The sequence below is a fragment of the Fringilla coelebs genome (genome assembly GCF_963513975.1).
Source record: "Fringilla coelebs genome assembly, chromosome: 7".
Classification (NCBI taxonomy): domain Eukaryota; kingdom Metazoa; phylum Chordata; class Aves; order Passeriformes; family Fringillidae; genus Fringilla; species Fringilla coelebs.
Genome location: NC_140035.1, coordinates 31,383,370 through 31,403,195, shown reverse-complemented (window position 1 = coordinate 31,403,195; position 19,826 = coordinate 31,383,370). Strand labels below are relative to the sequence as shown.

The 19,826-nt window shown below is 37.5% G+C and overlaps 1 protein-coding gene across 3 annotated transcripts in view; it reads left to right on the top strand.

Moving 5' to 3' along the window:
- Positions 1 to 19,826, top strand: part of GULP1 (GULP PTB domain containing engulfment adaptor 1) — a 142,563-nt gene that overhangs the window by 62,690 nt on the left and 60,047 nt on the right. For all 3 annotated transcript variants that reach the window (XM_084209281.1, XM_084209280.1, XM_084209279.1), the window contains exons 3-4: positions 5,981 to 6,069; positions 16,453 to 16,514. In XM_084209281.1, the coding sequence (XP_084065407.1) occupies positions 6,042 to 6,069; positions 16,453 to 16,514 (90 nt within the window). In that variant the 5' untranslated portion in view covers positions 5,981 to 6,041. The remainder of the gene's footprint in view (positions 1 to 5,980; positions 6,070 to 16,452; positions 16,515 to 19,826) is intronic.

Sequence of the window (19,826 nt, the reverse complement as noted above, 5' to 3'; positions counted from 1 at the left end):
TTTCAATACTGAAGTTTATTCTTGTTAGACTTATTGATGTTGATATTTCTTCTTGCTATAAAAGTTAGTGATAAACAAAAGTTAGTGATAACCTTGCCTAAGGAATTGTTCTAGCTGTCAGCTGTCTGAGTGATTTCCCCTTGTCACCTGTTTACTCCTCTTTATTTTTTTTTCCCCCCATTGAAAGGAACAGATTATTTTAGGAAATGGAGGAGTAAAAAATCACCTAGAAAAGTTTTGTGAAAACTGCTATGAAATGCATGAGTTTCATATAGATTTTCTGCTTCCTGGCCTCTCTTTGATATTGATATTTATAGCAAAACAGTACTGTCTCCTTGTCCTTGGTTTCTGCAAATACTTTTTGGCAGATCTACTGTATGAGAAATGCTTTACCTGTAGTCTGAAAGACTCCTTGCTGTGGGCTGGAAAGCACTTGCCACAGCAGTACTAGACTTGTACTGCTTGAGAGAGGAGAAGAAAAATATAGGGCATGTGTGACTCTTGTACCTTCCTGGTGGTTTTAGGAGCTTGGGGAGAGCAGGGTGATCTCAGTCAGACCACAGGAAGGTCTTCAGTCTTCAGATTGGGGTGTTCCTGCCCATTCCATTCACTGAAGGAAAATCAGTATGTTGGAAGGTGAGCTCTTTTCTAGGGCTGTGGCTTCCAGCTGTTTTGGTGTTTGTCCAGATCATTTGTGTCTTCACGCACACCAGGTGAGCCCCAGTGACACCTCTGGGCACTTCACTCACACCCTGCAGGCTCAAGGGCCAGCAGAGCTCTTTGGGCTCTGTCCCATGGAGAATTCTTTCATCTCAACAGCAGGGCCTGCTTTGGTGGTTGGAAGATGGGAATTATAGATAGAAGACCAGCACTTTTCCAGTCTGCCCTGCCCTATCCTCTGCAAAGCTGAAAAACTGCAGGAAGTAATTTTGTGTTTCAGCAGGTTCACCTTTGGGAGGAATGTATGGCTGCTACTTGGCTCTGGCTAATGAATGTCTTTGAAAATGTGGTGATGAATAAAAGCTTGACAGTAGTTTTCTGGTGACTGAATGTTTTCCTTTATATTCAGTTTGTGCTTCTGTGAATTGTAAAGCACAAGTGTAGTCAAAGAACTTTATTTGACAGAAAGATTTTCAATTTTGGTGAGACCCACGGAGCTGTGTCATTTTTAAGTTATTTTTCCTGCTAGTTTTTGTAGTTCTAAAATCTGTTTAAATGCTCTTGTGGTTTACAGCCCTACAGACTGTTCTATTATTGCTTATAAATGTAAAGGGCATATGGGTTTTCATAACAAAGATTGAAAGTGCTTGCTGGTCTCTTAGCATGACAGTGCAAGTTTGGGTCTGCACCAAAATATGTTCATTGATGTGTCATTTCTTGATGATTTTACTGTTTCAGAGGAAAAAAAGTTTTGGCAAGTTAATGTTTTACTTACCTTCATACAAAAGGAAGGGAAAGTGCCTCCTGATATTAAGATGTTTACTTGGGTTTGTGTATTACTCAATGCAGTCTTGTAGTACCATAATTTTTTTTCTCTGTAATGCCCCATGTCATATTAGGGCAATATTTGCATGGAGTTTTGGTCTGAATCAGAAAAATACTTACAAAGCTGTTATTATAGTCCAGTTTCTCATCTTTCCTTCAGAAATAACTTTATAAGCCTAAGTTTCATTTCAAGTCAATGAATCACACATTCCTGTGTGCTGCAGCCCTTACAAAACAGGCTTTAAGACATTTTGTGCTTCATTCTTTAAGGAATGTTACCCAGTGTGCTTCAAAGGCTGGGATCTGGGAGGAGGAAGAGTCTGAATCTTCATGTCTTCTGAAACTAAATTGGCCTTTGTAGGGAAACTCTATGTGTGTGTGTGAGGGAAGGGACAGTTTGGATTCTGTTCTTTATTACAGGGAGTGGATGGGTGCAAGTTGGACTTTTTAGGGAGGTTTTGTTGTAATTATTTGTGGAATGAAAAAGAGGCATAAAATCCAAGACCTAAGACCAGGTAATTGTTATAGACCACGCCATTCAAAGGGACTGACTGGGGAGGAAACCCCAAATAAGACCTCAGGAATATTTCCAAAAGGAAATAAGAGACAAAGGAGATGAGTTACATTCACTGCTTGTTTTTTCCCTTCCTTAAGTGTGTTCTCTTGGCTTGTCTGAGACAGCTCTAAATTTAGAAAACACATCAAACCCCAGCCTTCTGAAGGAGCCCGCAGGCGTGTGGAGGCGCCTGTGTGGAAGTTGTTGTGTTGTTTCAGCAGGCAGGGAGGGCTGCAGCCCTTGTGCTGGCAGCTGGAAGGCTGCCACTCCACTTCATTGTTCACTGCCTTTGCTGCATTAGGCAGAGGAGACAGCCACCAACGTGACTGTCAGAGTTAAAAAGTAATTACTCAGTAATCTCAGCTTCAAATCTTGCCACCCTTGCACTCCCCAGTCCAAATGCCTGCCAACACCAAGGCCATTTGTTTCCCCTTGCTGTTCTGCAGTTTCCTCCTTGCTGTGACAAGACCCCCCTTGGTGAAAACCAAGGGGTTAATGACAGTGAAGAAAAAAGGAGATGGTTGTTTGCTTTCTCTGTGACTGCTTAAAGTTGGATATGACAGCTTAAACACCCACCTGCCCAGGACATATGCCCATACTGGTGTTCAGACCGTGGGTGTCATGTCTCCTGCTCAGGGTTTTTATCTGTCATTGAAATATTTTACTGTAGTAAAAGAGAGAAGACTTAGAAAATAATTTTTTATTTTTGTTTCTTTTATCTCCATCCTGAAGGAGATATCGTGATATTACCCAGATTTTCCCTAGTTTGTACCTGTAAGAACTCTTCACAATTTTTCAGTTAACTGCTTTGTGGAATCCTGTACAGGTTTTCCATTTCCCAGGAGGATTTGGTTTCTGGACAAAGCTGAAGATAACTCTTTGGTGTAAGGTGCAGAAACATTCTTTACCTAGGTGTGTCTTCCTGAGTGATGAGTAATGGAATGGCTTGGTCCACATTCCTATTCCCTAATCCCTCGATTGTTACAACTGCTTTAGCCTTGCAAGTCAAGTGGTTTATAGGCAGGACTCTCCCCTTGTCCACAGGGCTCCCTGCACCAGAATGGGATTCTTTGATTTGCCTTCCTTTTAGCTCCTTACAGGCTTTTAACAGACTGGTCTGGTCCAGTGGTTTGGTATGCTGAGATTTGTCAGAAACTCAATTGTTTTCTGCCAAAAAACCGGTTTACCTTTCATTACCAGAGAACAGCTTGCTTGGTCCTAAGAGTTTTTTTCTTTGTCATTGAATATCATGGGCAAAGATATTGCAGGATATGTCTAAGTATAACTTTGCTTTTCTGACTGAAAACCCTTGTGCCCCAAACCCCACTGAGGAGATTGAAATGAACCTGGTGGTGTTTGGCTTGGTCTTTTGCTTATAGCAAAATTTTATGGAGCATTTAATCATCTGCTTTTTCAGCGTCTGAGAGGTTGTTGCTGATGTTTAGAATCAGAGTTTGAGGGAATGGTAAATGCAGTTACATGTAGCTAATTCTGTTTCCCTATCCAATAACATTTTCTGTGTGAAATGGAAGTACACTGATTAAGTGCTTTGATATTGTTTGTTGCCTAAACCACATCTGTGTTTTGTTCTGATGTTTTGTTGAAAATGAAATTATGAATATACTTTCAGCAATACTGGCCATTTTTAGCTAAGCAGTCAATACATTTTGGCTTTTGTTAGCATTGGTTACTTCACTGGTAATATATCGTTGCTCATGAGGAAGAAACATGCACTGTGTTTTAAACAAAATACTTGAATGGTGAGCTCTAGAAATGTGGCCAGCTGCCCTGTGATGTGCCTGCAGAGCTTCTAATTAGAAGATGCTCTATGCAGTAATCATCTCATATATGTTCTTAGCAGTCTCTTGGATGAGACAGGAGCACACAAAAAAAGGCGTTCTGAAAAAGGGCATGTTATGATCCCATCAGGGAGGAGAATTAGTGTTTGGTCTCGTGCTGTGCAAGACAACTGCCAGAGGTATCTTTGAGGGGAAAGGAAGTTTTTCTACTCAAAACTGACTGTGGTAACTCGTGAGGGTGAACATCCTGAACAAAGTTATGCTACTGCTTATACATCTTAAGCATATCTAATAGGGTTCCTGTGTTGAGCCTGTAAGCCAAACACTTGTATTTGCTTCAAAAGCTGGAATTCTGATGTTCTTCCTTGTTACTTTGTCTACTGAGTTAATTGTCCTCACTTATGCTGGTGAAAGCCCCACACTGCCTGCCCTGCCAGGGGAGCTACTCGTGCATTCTCAGCTTTTGGGGACCCTGATGTGGGTTGGAATTCCCCCAGTAATGCCATTGCCCTTTCCAGGGGTGCTGCTAAAACCATTTCTAGGACACCCTCATGGGTGGTTTTTGGTTTCACTGCCCGCTGTGTACCCCAGCTTTTGTGTGGTGCTGATGACAGTGAGGGCAGGGGGATGGCTCTGGGGTGAGGTGAGGCTTCCCCAGCCCTGCTGTTTGAACTGCTGGGCACCAAATGCACTGTCTGGGCTTTGCATCAAGATCATGGCATGAAAACTGCTTGGATAACTCATGCCTGTGCAGATTGTCGTGCCCTCCCTTCTTAAATACTCAGTAAAATCCATAAAACTGTGATCTGGTACCTGTGCTTTAAGGAACAAATGGTTGGGTTTATGTCCAGGGTGCTATGTGAGTTTAATTAAAGAAGAATTGCCCCTTCATTCTCACAGGACTGTGTGAAGTCCTGCTGCTTCAGTGATTAGTGGAAAATAAAACTGAGGTTTTGCTGTTTTGGTTTGTTGGGTTTTTTTTTGGTTTTTTTCCTAGCTGTAATCTCCCATGTGTTCCAGTCTGAAAAAAAAATCAAATATTTACATGGAAATTTGTTTATAATTGTTTTAATTGGTATTGAACGTACTTGAAAAGGAGGGGTAAGCATCACAAGAAGCATTCATGGGATGCATAAAGTATCCTAAATGAATTTGTCATCTTAATGCTGACATTTGAAATACTGGCCTAAGTTTTGTTTTTGTTCAAATCAAAAGAACTGTTCTAGTTGATTTTAAAAACCCTCGGATAGCAAAGTGTTATGATTTTCTTTTTTTACCATCTCCTTTTTTTTTTTCTTTTCCTTTGACTGCTTGGAGAGCAGAGAAGGAGAAGGGACACTGTGAAACTGTTGCTTGGGAGATCTGAACAGAATGAAAAGTAGTAATGGGAATATCTTTACATGTGTTTGTAAAAGTAAAAGCTCTGTCATGCAGATGGGATGGTGTTGAATAGCTTTGGATGTAGTGGATATTATTGGGGTTTTTATGTCGGTAAATAATAAAAATCAAAAATAGTTTCGTGAATCAAAAATTAAATAAGAATTTAAGAATGGATCCATGCTTTTAAGGGAAAAAAATACAGAAATTATTGTACAATCTGAGGAAAAGGGAGCACTAATAGAAGGCAATTTTATCAGTTTTGAGTCCCTGAGTGAAGAAGAGTCTATATGTTGTGATTTTTATTTTTTTTCCCTAGTATCAAATCCATGTGAAGAAGAAAGCCTAGCTTGAAATAATCTGGCAGCATAAATGACACCAAACAGGACAGTGCAAATGTGGACTGAGTGTTTTTTATGGAGTCTTGTAGCCAGCATTCATTTTAAAGCTTTCTTTCCAACCTATTTGTGTGTGGCATTTGTCTTCATGTATATGTATCATGCCACCTGCTCTGTGCCTCTGAAATCTTTGGGAGAACATCTTAAAAGAACCTTAAAATGTCTTTCTGTATGAAGCACCTCTGGATGTTTTGAACATAGATCTTCTCAATGCTGAAATTTCTTCCTCAGCAAAGTACATTCCCACTTTCTCATCATTATTTCAGAATTCTTAAGGTCATTTGCAGTGTCTTTAATATGAAGATAGATAGAATTTCAACTATAATAATGGAATTTTCTGTTTTCTTATGTGTGTTGTTCTGCAGGTTAAAGTGGGGAGGAAAAAACCAAACCCAGAAGCATTACTGACTGGGTAGATTTTTCAACATGAATCGTGCTTTTAGCAGGAAGAAAGGTAAGTAATTTAGCTTATATTTAATGGAGACATCAATGCCCTATAAAACTTATTTGGAATATTAAGAATTATACAAAGAAAAAACTTAATCATTGCACTGAATTATCTAGATAAAAATGAGCAGCCCTTCTAGAAGAAGTATGGAGCAAAGCATTCTTGATTGGTACTTACAGAGCTTTCTGTATTCCAAGGCTGAAGTTGAATTTCATGTATTTTTTATTGCAGGATGTGTTTACACACACACATATAAATACATAAGCATAAAATACACATTCTGTTTTCTTTTTTTGCTTGCACACACCAAAGGAGGTGCTTGAGGGTTTTAGAACTTCTAAGAATCAGTGACATTTCTTTATATATATATGTATTCATTGGATTCTTATTCTTGGAGCAGCTATTTTTTTTTCAAAGTGTGTTTAATATACTTGAAATATCTCATGTAGCAGGATATTTCTAGCTGTAAGAAGCTGTTCTGGATTTGTAGCAATCTGAAATGGCATGCTTTCCAAAAGGATATCAAAGTACTAAATATTCAGAGTTATATATGTTGCTCCTCTGGCTTGCTTAGTCTCTTTCATGAACTGCTTATGATTAAACATAAGTCTTTAGAAGGAGCATTAGGGGTGAAGCTTTTTTAACTGACAGCTTTGTTGCTATTTCCCCTGTTTGTTTGTAAGGTAGAAAATACTCTGTAGGTCTCATTTCTTTATTTCCCCTGTTTTCTTCTAAAGGTCCTTAAGTGTGGCACACACTGAGATGAAGCCCTTGCATGAATAATTAGGTGTTACCTCAGTTGTATTGAGTGTAAATATTTTGTTTATATAGAAAGAATTTCTGCTTTGGTGTCAATATCAAAGTTGGAAATAAAAGGAACCTTCATACTTAGGCCAACACGGAATGCCAGCATGACTGCATCCTTGTGTGTCCAGTGCATTTGTTTATTAAAGCCAGGTGAATCAAGGTAAGAGAAGCAGTCCAGAATATCAGCACATGACTACAAAAGGAAGTGACTCTTACAAAGGCTGCAGAATAGGATAAAAGAGCTTTTAATACCCTGACAGCAGGAGGAAATAAGCTTAAACCCATACCCTGTGCTCTCCTTAAGCACTGATTTGTTTTCTTTTGTAGCTCATTGTAACATTGCTATCAAGAGATAACACATTTCAGGTGCTTGATAGTGTTGCCAAGCTTCTTCCAGATCATTTGAGAAACCATTTGATTATTCTTTAATTGTGGATTGACTTATCACAATGGAGAAAGAAACTTGGGGATTGTCGATTGTTTTGTTTAGAGACTATGTGATTATTTTCCTTTTTTTCCCTAATGACTTCTGATAATGTTTGAAGCTCAGCCTGCCATGTTTCAGAAACAGACCTGTTGTGTTTTACTAGATATTTTCTCAGAGTTTGGACTTGAACCCAGAATGCTAAAATGCTCTGTCACTATTTCATATTGCCCTTGGCAGTTTCTGCATCTTATCTTCACAATTAGGTGTGAAGTTGTATCCTCAGTTTCCTGGGATCATTTGAGGGGTCTCAATTAACTTCTCCCTGTTTTCATTTCTTCATAGGAAAATTCTTACTAATTTCTTACTAAGTCCTTATCTATATTTTTGGAATGTCATTGTATTCCAAGACATTTCCTTTGTTGTTCAGTTAATTTCTTGTGTTGTTTTCTTATCCCAACACGAAAAAAGTATCATATAAAAGCTGTCAGGCACAATGAAGTGTAATTAGTGTGGATTCCTAATAATGATTCAGAACATTAGTGTGGATTCCTAATAATGATTCAGATGAGGAGAGGAATTCAATGCTGTCATCCATTTATTTTACTCATAGTAAAACTCGTGACATTTCCATTCTCTTACCCTCGGAAATAAAAACAAGCTTCAGTTAAGTAATTGTCAAGAATAAGTGAAAATTACATATTTTAAATTACATATTTTTAATGCAAATTGAAGTTCAGAAGAACTCGGCTCAATCAGTGTTCGTGCATAATAGCTGCATTTAAAAACAGTTTCAATTGCTGAACTTCCTATATAGTATTTGATTTTTCACCCCAGATCTCACAGATACAGTTTTTTTCCTTTTCTTGATGTGTTATTTGTGGGTTTCTTCTGTCCGCAAGAGTGTGGATACTTTGAGGCATTAACTGTATGACTGCTGTGTCTTCCCAAGCAGTTCTTGCTAAACCCAAACCAGTTTCCAGCTGGCTGTGCTGGTAGGGTTTGTATGAATTCCAGCTTTGCAGTACTCTGTTACGTTGAAGCTACAAAAACAATAGCCTTAAATCCATAGGATTGTGAGGGGGCTTTAAACAGGTGTAGGTGATTCTTGGATAATAGCCAGAGATTGTATCTAAATTGGGCAGATGTACAGAATAAATGTTCCCTAATGTTCTTCATGATGATCAGGATGCACATAGAGAAGGTAGTTGCTCATGCCATAGTTCCTATCTTTTTTTCTTTTGCCCCAGTGGTCCTCCTTCATCCCATAAAGAATGTCAGCCTTCATTTTCTTATCACGTGAAGTTCAATGTATGTGGAAATCTAAATTTTCTGATGTTTTTTTTCATATGATAGCAGTTAATAAGGTGGATAATTGCTGCCAATTACCAGCTCCTGAGATGTAGATGGTCTTTATAATACTAAATAGAATATATTGAAGTAATGATCTGTTTTAAAATCATAAGTTTCAGCAATGATATTTCTGTGAAATGGCTTTTTATGAGTACTATTTATGACAGTGTAGACAGGTGCATTTAATAGGCAGAGGCTGACATATTAAAAAACTGCAATCAAAGGTTATAGGATGCTCTTTTTATGTGAATGGACTGGCTATTATACCATCTTTATTTTTATAATAAACATATGCTGCATTCCAGAGATGAAAAATATTTTGTTTTATATTTTATCTCTTAATGACAAAGAGTGATGGGATAAGTATAGTCCTAAAGTAAATACTCTCCTTCTGTCAGAACCTATTTCGCATCAGTGATTTAAACCAATGGCCTGTTGTTTGCTGGACTTCCACATTAGGAGTAATGATAAAAAGCATAAAGAAGATATACTCACATCATTTTAAAGGAATGTAAGAAGCCACAGGCTCCCCCACTGTGATCTTCAGATATTCTTGTGGTTGCACTTTGTTCTTTCATAAAAGCATTCACCTTACGGTGGAGAGGGAAAAAAAAACCCAAAACCCAACAATTCAGCAAACCAAACCTAGGTCTAAATCTCCTCTTCTGCCCCTACTGCAAAAAAGCTGCTGCTGGATGTTTGTAGGATTTTCTTGAACAAAATATTTTTCAGGAGTGAAGGGTGGGAGGAGAAGAGGGTGCTTTTTTGGAATAACAAATATTTCTGTATTCAGCTGCGCTTGACACAAAAATCATTGAATAGTTTTATAACACCTCCACAAAGAAGTCATATCTATTCCAATTACTGTTCCTTGCTTTTCTAAACGTGGGGTCACGTGGAAAACCAATATTCAGTGGCCAAGTCCCTTTTTTGTATTGATTTTTGACTCTGTTTTTTGAAGTATTGTTTGTACTATTGCTCTTCTTAGGCTGTGGCAGCACCCATTCAAGCACAGCAGCAAGGAGACCTGCAGGGTTTCCACCTTCATTTGGCAAGGACCCAGTGGTCTTCTCTTGGAGGCACAGGGCTGTGCTCAGTCTGACATTTTGTGTCTGTTTGTAAGCATTTGTATGCAGCTGGACACATATTTATGTAATATAATCACAGTCTGAAAGCAGAAGGTTCAGCTCTAATTGTTCAGGAAAAAAACGGTTACTGTATGTCTTCAGAGGAGGGATACAGATGAGGAGGGTGCCCTGGAAGCCTTTTCTGAAGGATTCTTGGCTCTGTACAGCTGAGCCTGATTTTTCTTTCTTTCTGGTCCCATAAGAAGAGGAAGATAATTTCCTGTAGCTTATTGTATCTGTGTTATCTTCAGGAAGGTGTTGCAGAGCTGACCTTATCTCTTGCCTGCTGTATGGAATATTCTGGGCAGGTTAACAGTGACATTTGCAGCAGTAACTTTTGTTACTTCTCCCAAAGCTCAGGAGTTCCTTTCCAGAAGACATGTGTGCTGCTGAGCCATAGGCACAAATACTGGGAGTCTGAAGCTTTTTGACTTCTACCGTACCAAAATTTAAACAATTTAAACACAGCCTAAATACTTGGGTTACACAGGTACATTGTGAGATTACTTGATGGGTATCTAGTTAAAGGCAAAGTATCTTATCCTGTGTGAAATAAATTAGGGCTGTAACAACCAGACCTTGATAGGAATCACAATAGCTGCTGGATTTCATAAGATTTTTTTTAATAAATATGTTGGAAAATTGCAGAGAACGTCCAAAATAGATCACTCAGGAAAACACTGTTTTGTGAAATTAAATCCTTCTGGGACATAAAAGGATGTACCTTAGGTACATCAGCAAGAGGAAGCCATAGATGTGCATATTTTAGTTGCTCTCATTGATTGCTCAAACTCCTTTCTTCTCCTTCCAGTTTGAATTTTAAAGAAAGCTCCATTTAAACTTTTATATCACATTATTTCTGTGTTCTGGAATCAGAAAATTAAAATTCTATTTTAATTGCATATTGAGATTTCCATTTATGACTCTTTTCCTTTGTTTTGACCTATTTACATAATGTTCTTTACTGGCAAGTAGTTCTTCAAAAGCTTGCTATTTAAACATTTTTTACAAGTTTAGTTGATACTCCTCCAAATTAATTTATAGCAATACTGGAATAGTTCACTGAACTCTTTTTCTACAACAAGACTACAAAAGGGAAATATGGAGTTGGAGGTTTGATCTCTAAATATATCTTAGTCAAACTTGTAAAATGTGATCACTTAAATTCTGTTATGCCAGTAATCTCTTTTTGACTTCAAATAGAAGTTTTTATCAAAGACAGTGGAGCTTTTGTTGTAACTAGAAGACATATGAGCTAAAAAGTTCAGATTTGTTTTTCTTTTTTCCCCTTTAGAAATATGGGCTTGTTAAAAGTTCTTAACATCAACAAACCAAAAGTGCAAAAGCTAAGATTTGGTAATCACTGGTCAGTTGCACTAACATTTTCATCCTATTTTCCATTATTGTCAGAACTTATACATCAGCATCCATATCTCAACAATATGCAATATAAAATGTGTAGGCCATGCAGTGGATGTTACTTTGGAGGCAAATGCAAATACCAGGCTTGTTTTCATTTTGCAGCTATGCCAACCCAGCATTCTGAGACACCATTCTGCAATTATAGCAATCAGCTGTTTAAAACCATTTACAAGGTCCTAAATATTCGGGGAGAAGGACACAGGCAAAGAATTCTGCCAAGCTCACTCTGTTCTAGGGAGATATGGCTCTTTTCTTGGCAAAGACTAAATATGCATCCAAAGCATGTCTTATGTTTGGGGAAAAAAAAGAGGACAAGAAATAACAAAGGTATTTTTGAGCTGTGTGTATTGATGGGATTTTTGCTCTATATGTTTGTAGGGAAGGCTCTGACTCATAATTGCATTTTCTTAGTCCTGGTAGCCTGTTAATAACTTTAATAAATTACAGGCATCAGACACCCAGACTTTACTCAGTCATTGCTCTGGAAGTGGCTAGAAGAAATGCTGCAGCTGAACAGTGCAATAATATGGGTAGATTTGTTTGTTAGCGATATTTTGGTATAACATCCTGATGAAAACTCTGGTGCCAAGCATTGTCTCAGGCCTCAGCCTATCCATTCATTTGTTACCTGCAGTGCTCAAGAAGTCAGATTCTACCTTGCTGTCTGACCAGGAAAAGGAGGCTTTGTGAGCACCTGCCTGTTTCTACTGCAGTCAGAATAAAGGAAATTATTTAACAGGGTGACAGTTCTTTCATGTCCTGTTGTGAAGGTATTCTTTCTTTACAGAAGAATAGGTAATCTAGGAATAATGAAACAGAGAGCACTTGTGTACATACACTGAAGCAAGTAAGCTGTTTGTTCCTGAGGCAGTAATACCTAGATGTATTACGGATCTCTTAGGATATCTTCTTCAAGAGATTCTTATTATGCTGCTTGTCACAAAAAATATTTTTCTCATACCAAGTTTTGTAAAACAGGAAGAAAAGACAGTTCCAAGATTTCATCTGTTAACAATAAAAGCATCCATCAATGTGAAAAGATACTAATCCAGTAAAGAATAAAGGCTTTATTTTCTACCTTTTAGAAATTACTGTGTTTTCACTATGGCACTAAAAAAGAAGACAAAATCAGAGTCCTTCTCTGTTCATTAAATGAATGGCTGCTAGGTCTAATATGCTTTGATAAACATTTTAGAAACATTAATTAATAAATATTACTTAATCTTAATGAATTAATAATGACAGTGGGCTTTAGGGAGGCAGTTAACTACAGCTGCACTGTGAAAATGTCATTCTACAATCACTTAGGGCAGTAACATGCAGAGAAATTAATCTCAAAGGGAGAACAATTTCTTGGCACTGCTAGTGTTTCCTTTTTGGTAGATAAATGGTCGCTGTGCTGTTATCTAACCTGATGCCCACCTCCCCTGAGTGCAGCACAACAGTTTAAGGCCCTTGATGAAGTCCCTGAGTCAATTGCCTTTGGTGTGTGATTTGTCAGCACACCTTTGTCCCTCTGCCCTGGCTCACATACACGGGACCCAGCGGGTGTGAAATGCACTTTGGAAAGCACCCTCCTCCTTTTAATGGTAAGGGACTGGCATGGTTCAGGCAGGTGAGAAAAGGCTCAATTCTGAGCAGCATTAATCCTCAGCCCATGGAAGTGCCCAGCTCCCACCTCCACCCTTGCAATTCAGTCTCTCAGACCCTTGAGTCTCCCACTGTTAACTCGATGCAGTTTTCTCTTAGCAGACTGGTAAGTTTTGGCAGGGAATAAAACCTGCAAGTTCTCACCCAAGTCAAATTCCCTTAAAAACTGGACAGTGCTGCTGCTCTGGGGCTCTCTGTCGCTGTGCCACACACTGAGCACACTGTGCACATGCTGAGGTGTTGAGGAGAGGCTGCACACAGGATTGCCAGTCCTGGTTAACCAGGGCTGGGGTTTACCCCATACTCTTTAAACCACAGTGGTGACCCTGTTTCATACCTCTCGTTCCATGCAGTGCCAGGGAATGTGGCAAAACCACCACTTGCTCAGAATTTCTCATACTTCAGTTAAGCATAGGTTCTATTGGACTCTGGCTCAAATGTGTAATTCTCAAAGCCTCATAATTCTCAAAAAACAACTGAGCACTTTTTTAAACTTTAATGTAAACTCTAAGGCAGCCTGGATTAAGAACTTCAGACAAGATCTAAAATAACTGTGGTTTTCACCCAGTGTAACAGCATGAGTCCTTTCACTTTCTATTATTGTTAACATTAGATGCAGGTTGTCAGGTTTGATTTTATCTGGGCTTTCAGTCCTTTCTTTAGGACCTCTTGTTTTATTTAGCAGGGAAGTGTCTGTGTAACTACTAAAATAATAATATGAACTGTGATTTTCATTGTAGGGTTTCAAATTTTGCTTGTTGCTTCAGAATGAATAATTAAATTTTAAGCTGTGAAAGCTCTCTAAAAATTAAATTAGGTGAGAGATCATGCAAGCCACAATCCATATCTACATCAGATATTTGACCAGTACTTCTTTTATAGGTTTTCTTTTTTCATGTTTTTCTGCTTTATTGCATGCAAAATGTCTGAAATAGGGTCTTTCTCAACTGCTGTGAAATCAAGCTAAGCAGCTTGATTTCAGCTGCTGAGGGTAGTGTAAGTCCATAATCAGAACTTACAATTCAGAAGGAGATGCTGGAAAAAAAACTGCCTCATAATAGCTTGCATGATTTTTTGCACATCTTTGCTATCAGCCTGAGTTTTGCCTTGGATTGATTTAGTTTAGCATTAAGAGCTCTTTCCAAACCATCACCACTCTAATTATTACTTGCCTCTAAGAAATGGACTTCCATTTTCAGAGGAAATCTTCAGTAGCAGTGTCACAGTGTCTGTGGATCTACATCTGAATGTTGGACTATTTTAACCAATAGCACAAGACTCCTGGAACCAGGTGTTTTTTGGTACCTCACTAAGTTACTGATTTCATTTTGAGCTGAGAGCACCTGTCCATATTTCCTGATCTTCCTCCCAGTTAGGGGCACCAACAGTTATAGCAACACTTGGCCAGCAATGTTTCTCCTTGCTGGAATCTCTGTCACATTACTGTTGAGGCAACTTGATGATTTCACAGTAACATTTTAAGTAAAGCTTTGTACGTGATAATAAAATTTGAAAGATTACCTGATGCTGAATTAAGACCAGCACTTCACACTTGACTCCCAAACTAAATAACTTTTTTTTTTTTTTTAGGTTTGAATTTACCCTAATGGAGTGAAGGGAGTAAAAAACATTTGCAAGGAATAGCTTTGATGGCACCTGTCTAGCCACTTGTCTGCTTGTAAAAGTGCTTTAGAAGCTACAGCTCTGTCACTTATTTGTGGTGGTACTAGGCATAAAATGAGTGGAGAACTATTGCAATTTCCTTAAGAGCTTCAGTGCTCTATTTTTACTACATTTTCCTTTATAAATGGATGAATATGACTATCTCTATTGAAGCTAGTAAGCAGTAATGTGAAGGATCTAGGTAAATTAACCCTTGGTATTAGCAATGTGGCTGCACCTGCAGGAGTTGAAATTGGCCCTGTGTAGGTGTTCACAGAGCAGGCAGTGAGCAGTCCTGTCCTGAGTGCCAGCTCCCCTTGCCTGGCCTTGCCAGCAAGCCTGGTGACCAGCTGCTCGGCTGGCCTTCAGCTTATCTCCTGGCCTGACAGGCTTTTATTCTACCTGGCCTAACTCACAAATTGCCTGGGATGGTTATTTTGCACTTTCAGATAACATCAGCCTTTGATATTATGCTAAAGAGGAGATCAGGTTTCGGGTCTTAAAATATTCTGGGAAATGATTTCTTGGTTCTAGCAGTCCAATCACAAGCTCCAGTTAAAAGGAAGAGCCACTTTAATCATCCTCCTGGGTGCTGCTGAATGGGCAAATCATTCTTCCTTAATTAAGAAGTGATAATATCACTCTTCAGTAATGGAGCTGAACATTGCTGCCATCTAGAATGAAATTTACTAAGGGAAAAAAGAATTCTTCCAGCTTTGTAGTTCTGATCCTGTTACTGTGATGACTGGTGAATAAGTTTTTTAACTATTTTCTTGCTCCTGCATAATCTTTATTTTTTAATTATTTAATTATTGCTTTAGTGTCAATCAATGTCACAGCTGTTGCTCTTCAACAGTTTGAAGTGAACAGAATTTTGTCCTTACATGTAACTAACAAAAAAGTTGGTAATTACTGTAACTGCAACTCCCCATAAAGGCAAATGGAATTGTGAATATCCAAAGGTAGAATTTTGCTTTAAGCTGTTATCCTGTTACTTAACTGAATAAAGTTCTGGTTCTATGACTTTAATTCATGTTCATTTAAACCAGGATAGTCTCAAGTTAGAAAATACTACTAAATGTTCAATATACATTATATAAAACAGTAATTGGATTTACAGATTCTCCCAAATGCATGGTAATGAAAATTAGTATTTTTGAACATTTTTGTTTTTTTAAATGCTCTCACATGAGAAAATTTTGAAAATTTGTTTCTAAGATTTGTAATAAAAAGAAGCTTTTCCTTGATGTTTGGAATTCCATCTTAAATTGTGTAGAACATTCAAAAAGGCCATTGAAGTAAGAGGAGAAGATGTATTTGACAAATAATTACAGAATTATGTCCATGCAGCAGGACAAGTATAAGAATATAACAGTTTTGTGATGGGAAAGTTAAAGGGTAAATATACAGATTTGTTTAGCATATGTATGGAAAAATTAAAGATGATCTGAACTTATAAATCAGATCTAAAACGTATGAATCTGATGTTGATAATTTTTCCTTTAAAAGGATTAGGGCTTTCTTCTGTCCGTTGCAACTTTTTGTTTGTCCCTTTAATATCTTGATAGTTTATCAGAAAAAGCACCTAATTCATCAAAAAAGCATCATTAGATGCACAAGATGCAGTCAGTGCTTTAAACAGCAGGATACGGAAAATCCTGATCTGAGACAGAACCAGCAAACAACCTCAGACCAATTAATACATTTGGGGGGAGGAGTTGCAGTTCTTATGGAAAACCATGTTGGTTAAAATACGAAATGTGCCCAACAGAAAGAAGTAGGTTCTTTTTTCTAAGTGTTTGGGAAGGTGTGAGATATTTCCCTCCAGCCCCTCTAACTACTTCAAACAGATTTTTTCTTGAGTAAGAGGATGATTGTTGAACTTTTCCACAGTTAACCATTGAATAACCTATTCAGTGCTTCTTTTATTTTGCTTTTCTGTAGACAAAACATGGATGCACACTCCTGAAGCCTTATCAAAGCATTATATTCCCTATAATGCAAAGGTAAGAAAATATGAAGTTATTTTCTCATCATACCTTTAGAATGCAGCACATTCTATCTTGTTTTTAACCTGAAGATTGCAGAGACAGATTTGCCAGATGAAATAATAAAGATAAGCTTAGTAAATGTCTGTTTTGCCCGTGTTCTGTTTGATTCTTGTTCTGAGCTATGGTTCACTAGAAATCAAATTACTGTTCCTTCTCTGCTTGATGATGTTTTTGTAAATGGATGGAGGTTTTGAGTGCAAAGGAATTTAACATCAGGCTGCATGCTTACAATATTATTAAAATTAATGGCACAAACTTATTTTGAACAATATCAAAGGCAACAAGTAACAACCTTTTCTGCTGGATATATTGAAATGCCAAATACTCAAGAAATGTAGTAGAACAATAATGGCACTTTTGCCAGAAACCTTACTTTAATTTTCTTATCCCAATTACACTGAGATAAGTTTATATAAGTAATGGTTCAATTTGTCTAATGATATCCCTCAACAGGAAATGCATCTTACCTAAATACTTTAGAACCTAAAGGTTCCTAAATACTTACCTAAATACCAGCTTAGAAGGTATTTATGTTATTTATAATAAATTTATAATAATATATATTATTATGTTAAAATGAGGAGAGAATATGCAGCCATCAGCATAACTCAGAGTAAACTGAGGAATCTGCAATTATTTGCTCAAACTGAGAGTATAATTCAATAAAATTCTGTTGTGGGCTGCTCTGGGTGACGTTCTCTTATGATTGGTATTTCTTAATATAAAAATATTTCTTAAAATAGCCAATAAAAAAAACCAATGTGAAAATTCCTAGTATGAAATTTTTTTCTTAAATATATATATATTAAAAAATATTTGTTTCATGGGCCAGGACTCAGGTTTTTACATTAGTGTTCCCTGCTCTTGTATTTGCAATTTTCTTTGGCTTAGCATTGCCATGGAGTGAACAAGAGTTTGTAATGGGAAGTTGAGTCTCTTTCCCATAGTTGCCAGGTTTTGGATGCGTTTTTATTCTCAGTTCTCCAACTGAATTCCTGTCCAAAGGATGTGTTACCATTTAACTGAATAGCCTTGCCAGACACCTTGGCTTTATATTACAGTTCTTCAGAGGGAGGATTACTGGCTGTGGTGACTGTGCCATCTAATTTAAGAGCAAGCTGAAGCCATGAGTTTTTTCAAAGCACTGAATAGTGTCTGTTCATTTCTGGTCTTTGAGAGAAAAAAGAAACCTCCTTCAGCTTTCATGTTTCATTGTCTTGCCTAAGAGCAGATCTGGTGAGTAGGTGTCAATGCAGCTGTGCAGAAAAAGAATTAGAATAAAGATCATGCTAAGATGGTGGCACTGTAGAAATAACAGCATCAGCAACTTCTGGAGCAGAAGAAAAGAATGGAGAATTCCAGTCTAAAGGAAGACTCTTGGTCCAAAATGTCTTTCCACTTATTTAGACTGATATGTGCCTAAGTGTCCTTTCCAGTTCTGCTCCTGTTTGTTGTTTATTCCAGGACCTCCTCCACCTTTGTGGTGGCCCCTAAGGTCTGTCAGAACACTTGTAGGAAACTGAGATTTTTAATACCATATATGTTGGGTTCTGTTATTTGCTTTGTTTTTTTTTTTTAAGAAATTTAACCCATTTTTCATTTGGATCACAGTAGAAAATTCTTACTTAGAACCATCAGTCATTTGATTCAAAGCAAGCAAAAAATTGCTCTGCTCTGTGACTGGAGTGTAAGGGGTATGGGATTCCCTTCCCTGTTTATTTATTGACACCTGAAATAAATTCACACAGCTTTTATGAACTCAGCTGGCATATGCAGGCATAACTATAATAAATCTAGATGATATTTCCACCTCAGTTCTCAAGTATCATTCTCATTAAATTTTGCAGGTTTTTTCACTTTAAGAGCAAAGTATGTATATATCAGCGCCTTATTTGGGGTTTGCAGTATTTTGGGTTTTAAGTGAAATGTCTCATTGATTTAATGACTTGTAACTATGTTGTGAAATAATGATTAAAAGCTTCAGAAAACCTTCATAACACAAGAATTGAATAAGACTCACTGATTTTTTGCCCAAATTGTTCCAATTCTCTGACATTCAGTTCATGTGTCTTCCATGTTTGTTGGAAAGAAAAGACAACACTTGATCTGGTTTATTTTAAAAAGTATTCATGTGAGTGAAGAATGATGTGTTCAGAAAATCAAATCAGTTTGATGGAAAGTAATACCAGAGATCTTATTTGTCCATGAGCAAGTGAGCTGTATTCCACTCCACAGTTCTTTGGATGCAGATTAGTGTGGATGGAAAAGTGGTTTCTGTTCTTTATAAGACACAAAAATAGCTTCTCTGACACTAATCTGAGATGATCAGAACATGGGCAGAGCTTCCTCGGAAAGATGAGGTTTTGTTGATTCCTAAGACCTTTTGTTGATAAAATGCAGTTCATAAGTTGACTGTTATTAAAAAAAAATCCTAGCAAAGTTAACTGGAAATTAAAAGAAACCTGCAATATTGACAACTGGCCTCTTTTCTGTACCACTTAGAGAGGACCTTTTTAACAGAGAATTAGTAATGTCATGTTATCTCTTGGAACATGCACCCTCAGGATGATTTATGGCCGTAATCCTCTTTGCAAGAAAACATGAGCTGAGTTGTTTCTTCTGCAAGTAAAATCCAGGAAACATGAGTCTCCTTAGGAAGCCCTGAAATATAGAAGTGTCCTGAATTTCTCTTTTCCAACACACCCACTCCTATTTTGCTGTTTTGAAATTAGCTGGTTTTGCATGGTGTAAACCAATGAGGCTTTGGGCTTTGGGGTTTTTTATTTGCAGGGAGTAGGGGAGATTGGACAGGGGTGTTTATTTTCCTTCTTCAGTTTTGTTTTGTTTGCTTTTTTTCCATTACTGTATTTTTTTTGTGTTTGTTTAGTGTTTTTTCTTGTTTAGTGTTTTTTTTTTTCCATATCTTCCTATTATCTTGGTCTATTAGAAGGCACTGATAATAAGATTCCTCACACTTCAGCATGCTCTGGATATGGGACCTTTGTTTAATGAAGCCAGAATTTTGACATCAGTTTGTAGTCCTATATTTTTTTTAACTGTCTCACTACAAATGAAAGCATATTGGTCATACTTCCCCCACCCCAGAAAGATAATTTAGAATTTTTATAATACAGTACCAAATATAGACTCATTTTGGTGTGGTGGCATGACAGTTTTAATATCACCCAGATATAAAATTCTAAGGCAACCCCAAAATTCTCTTGTGTTAATGTTTTCTGTAATGGTCCTTAATTAAGAAGGGATATT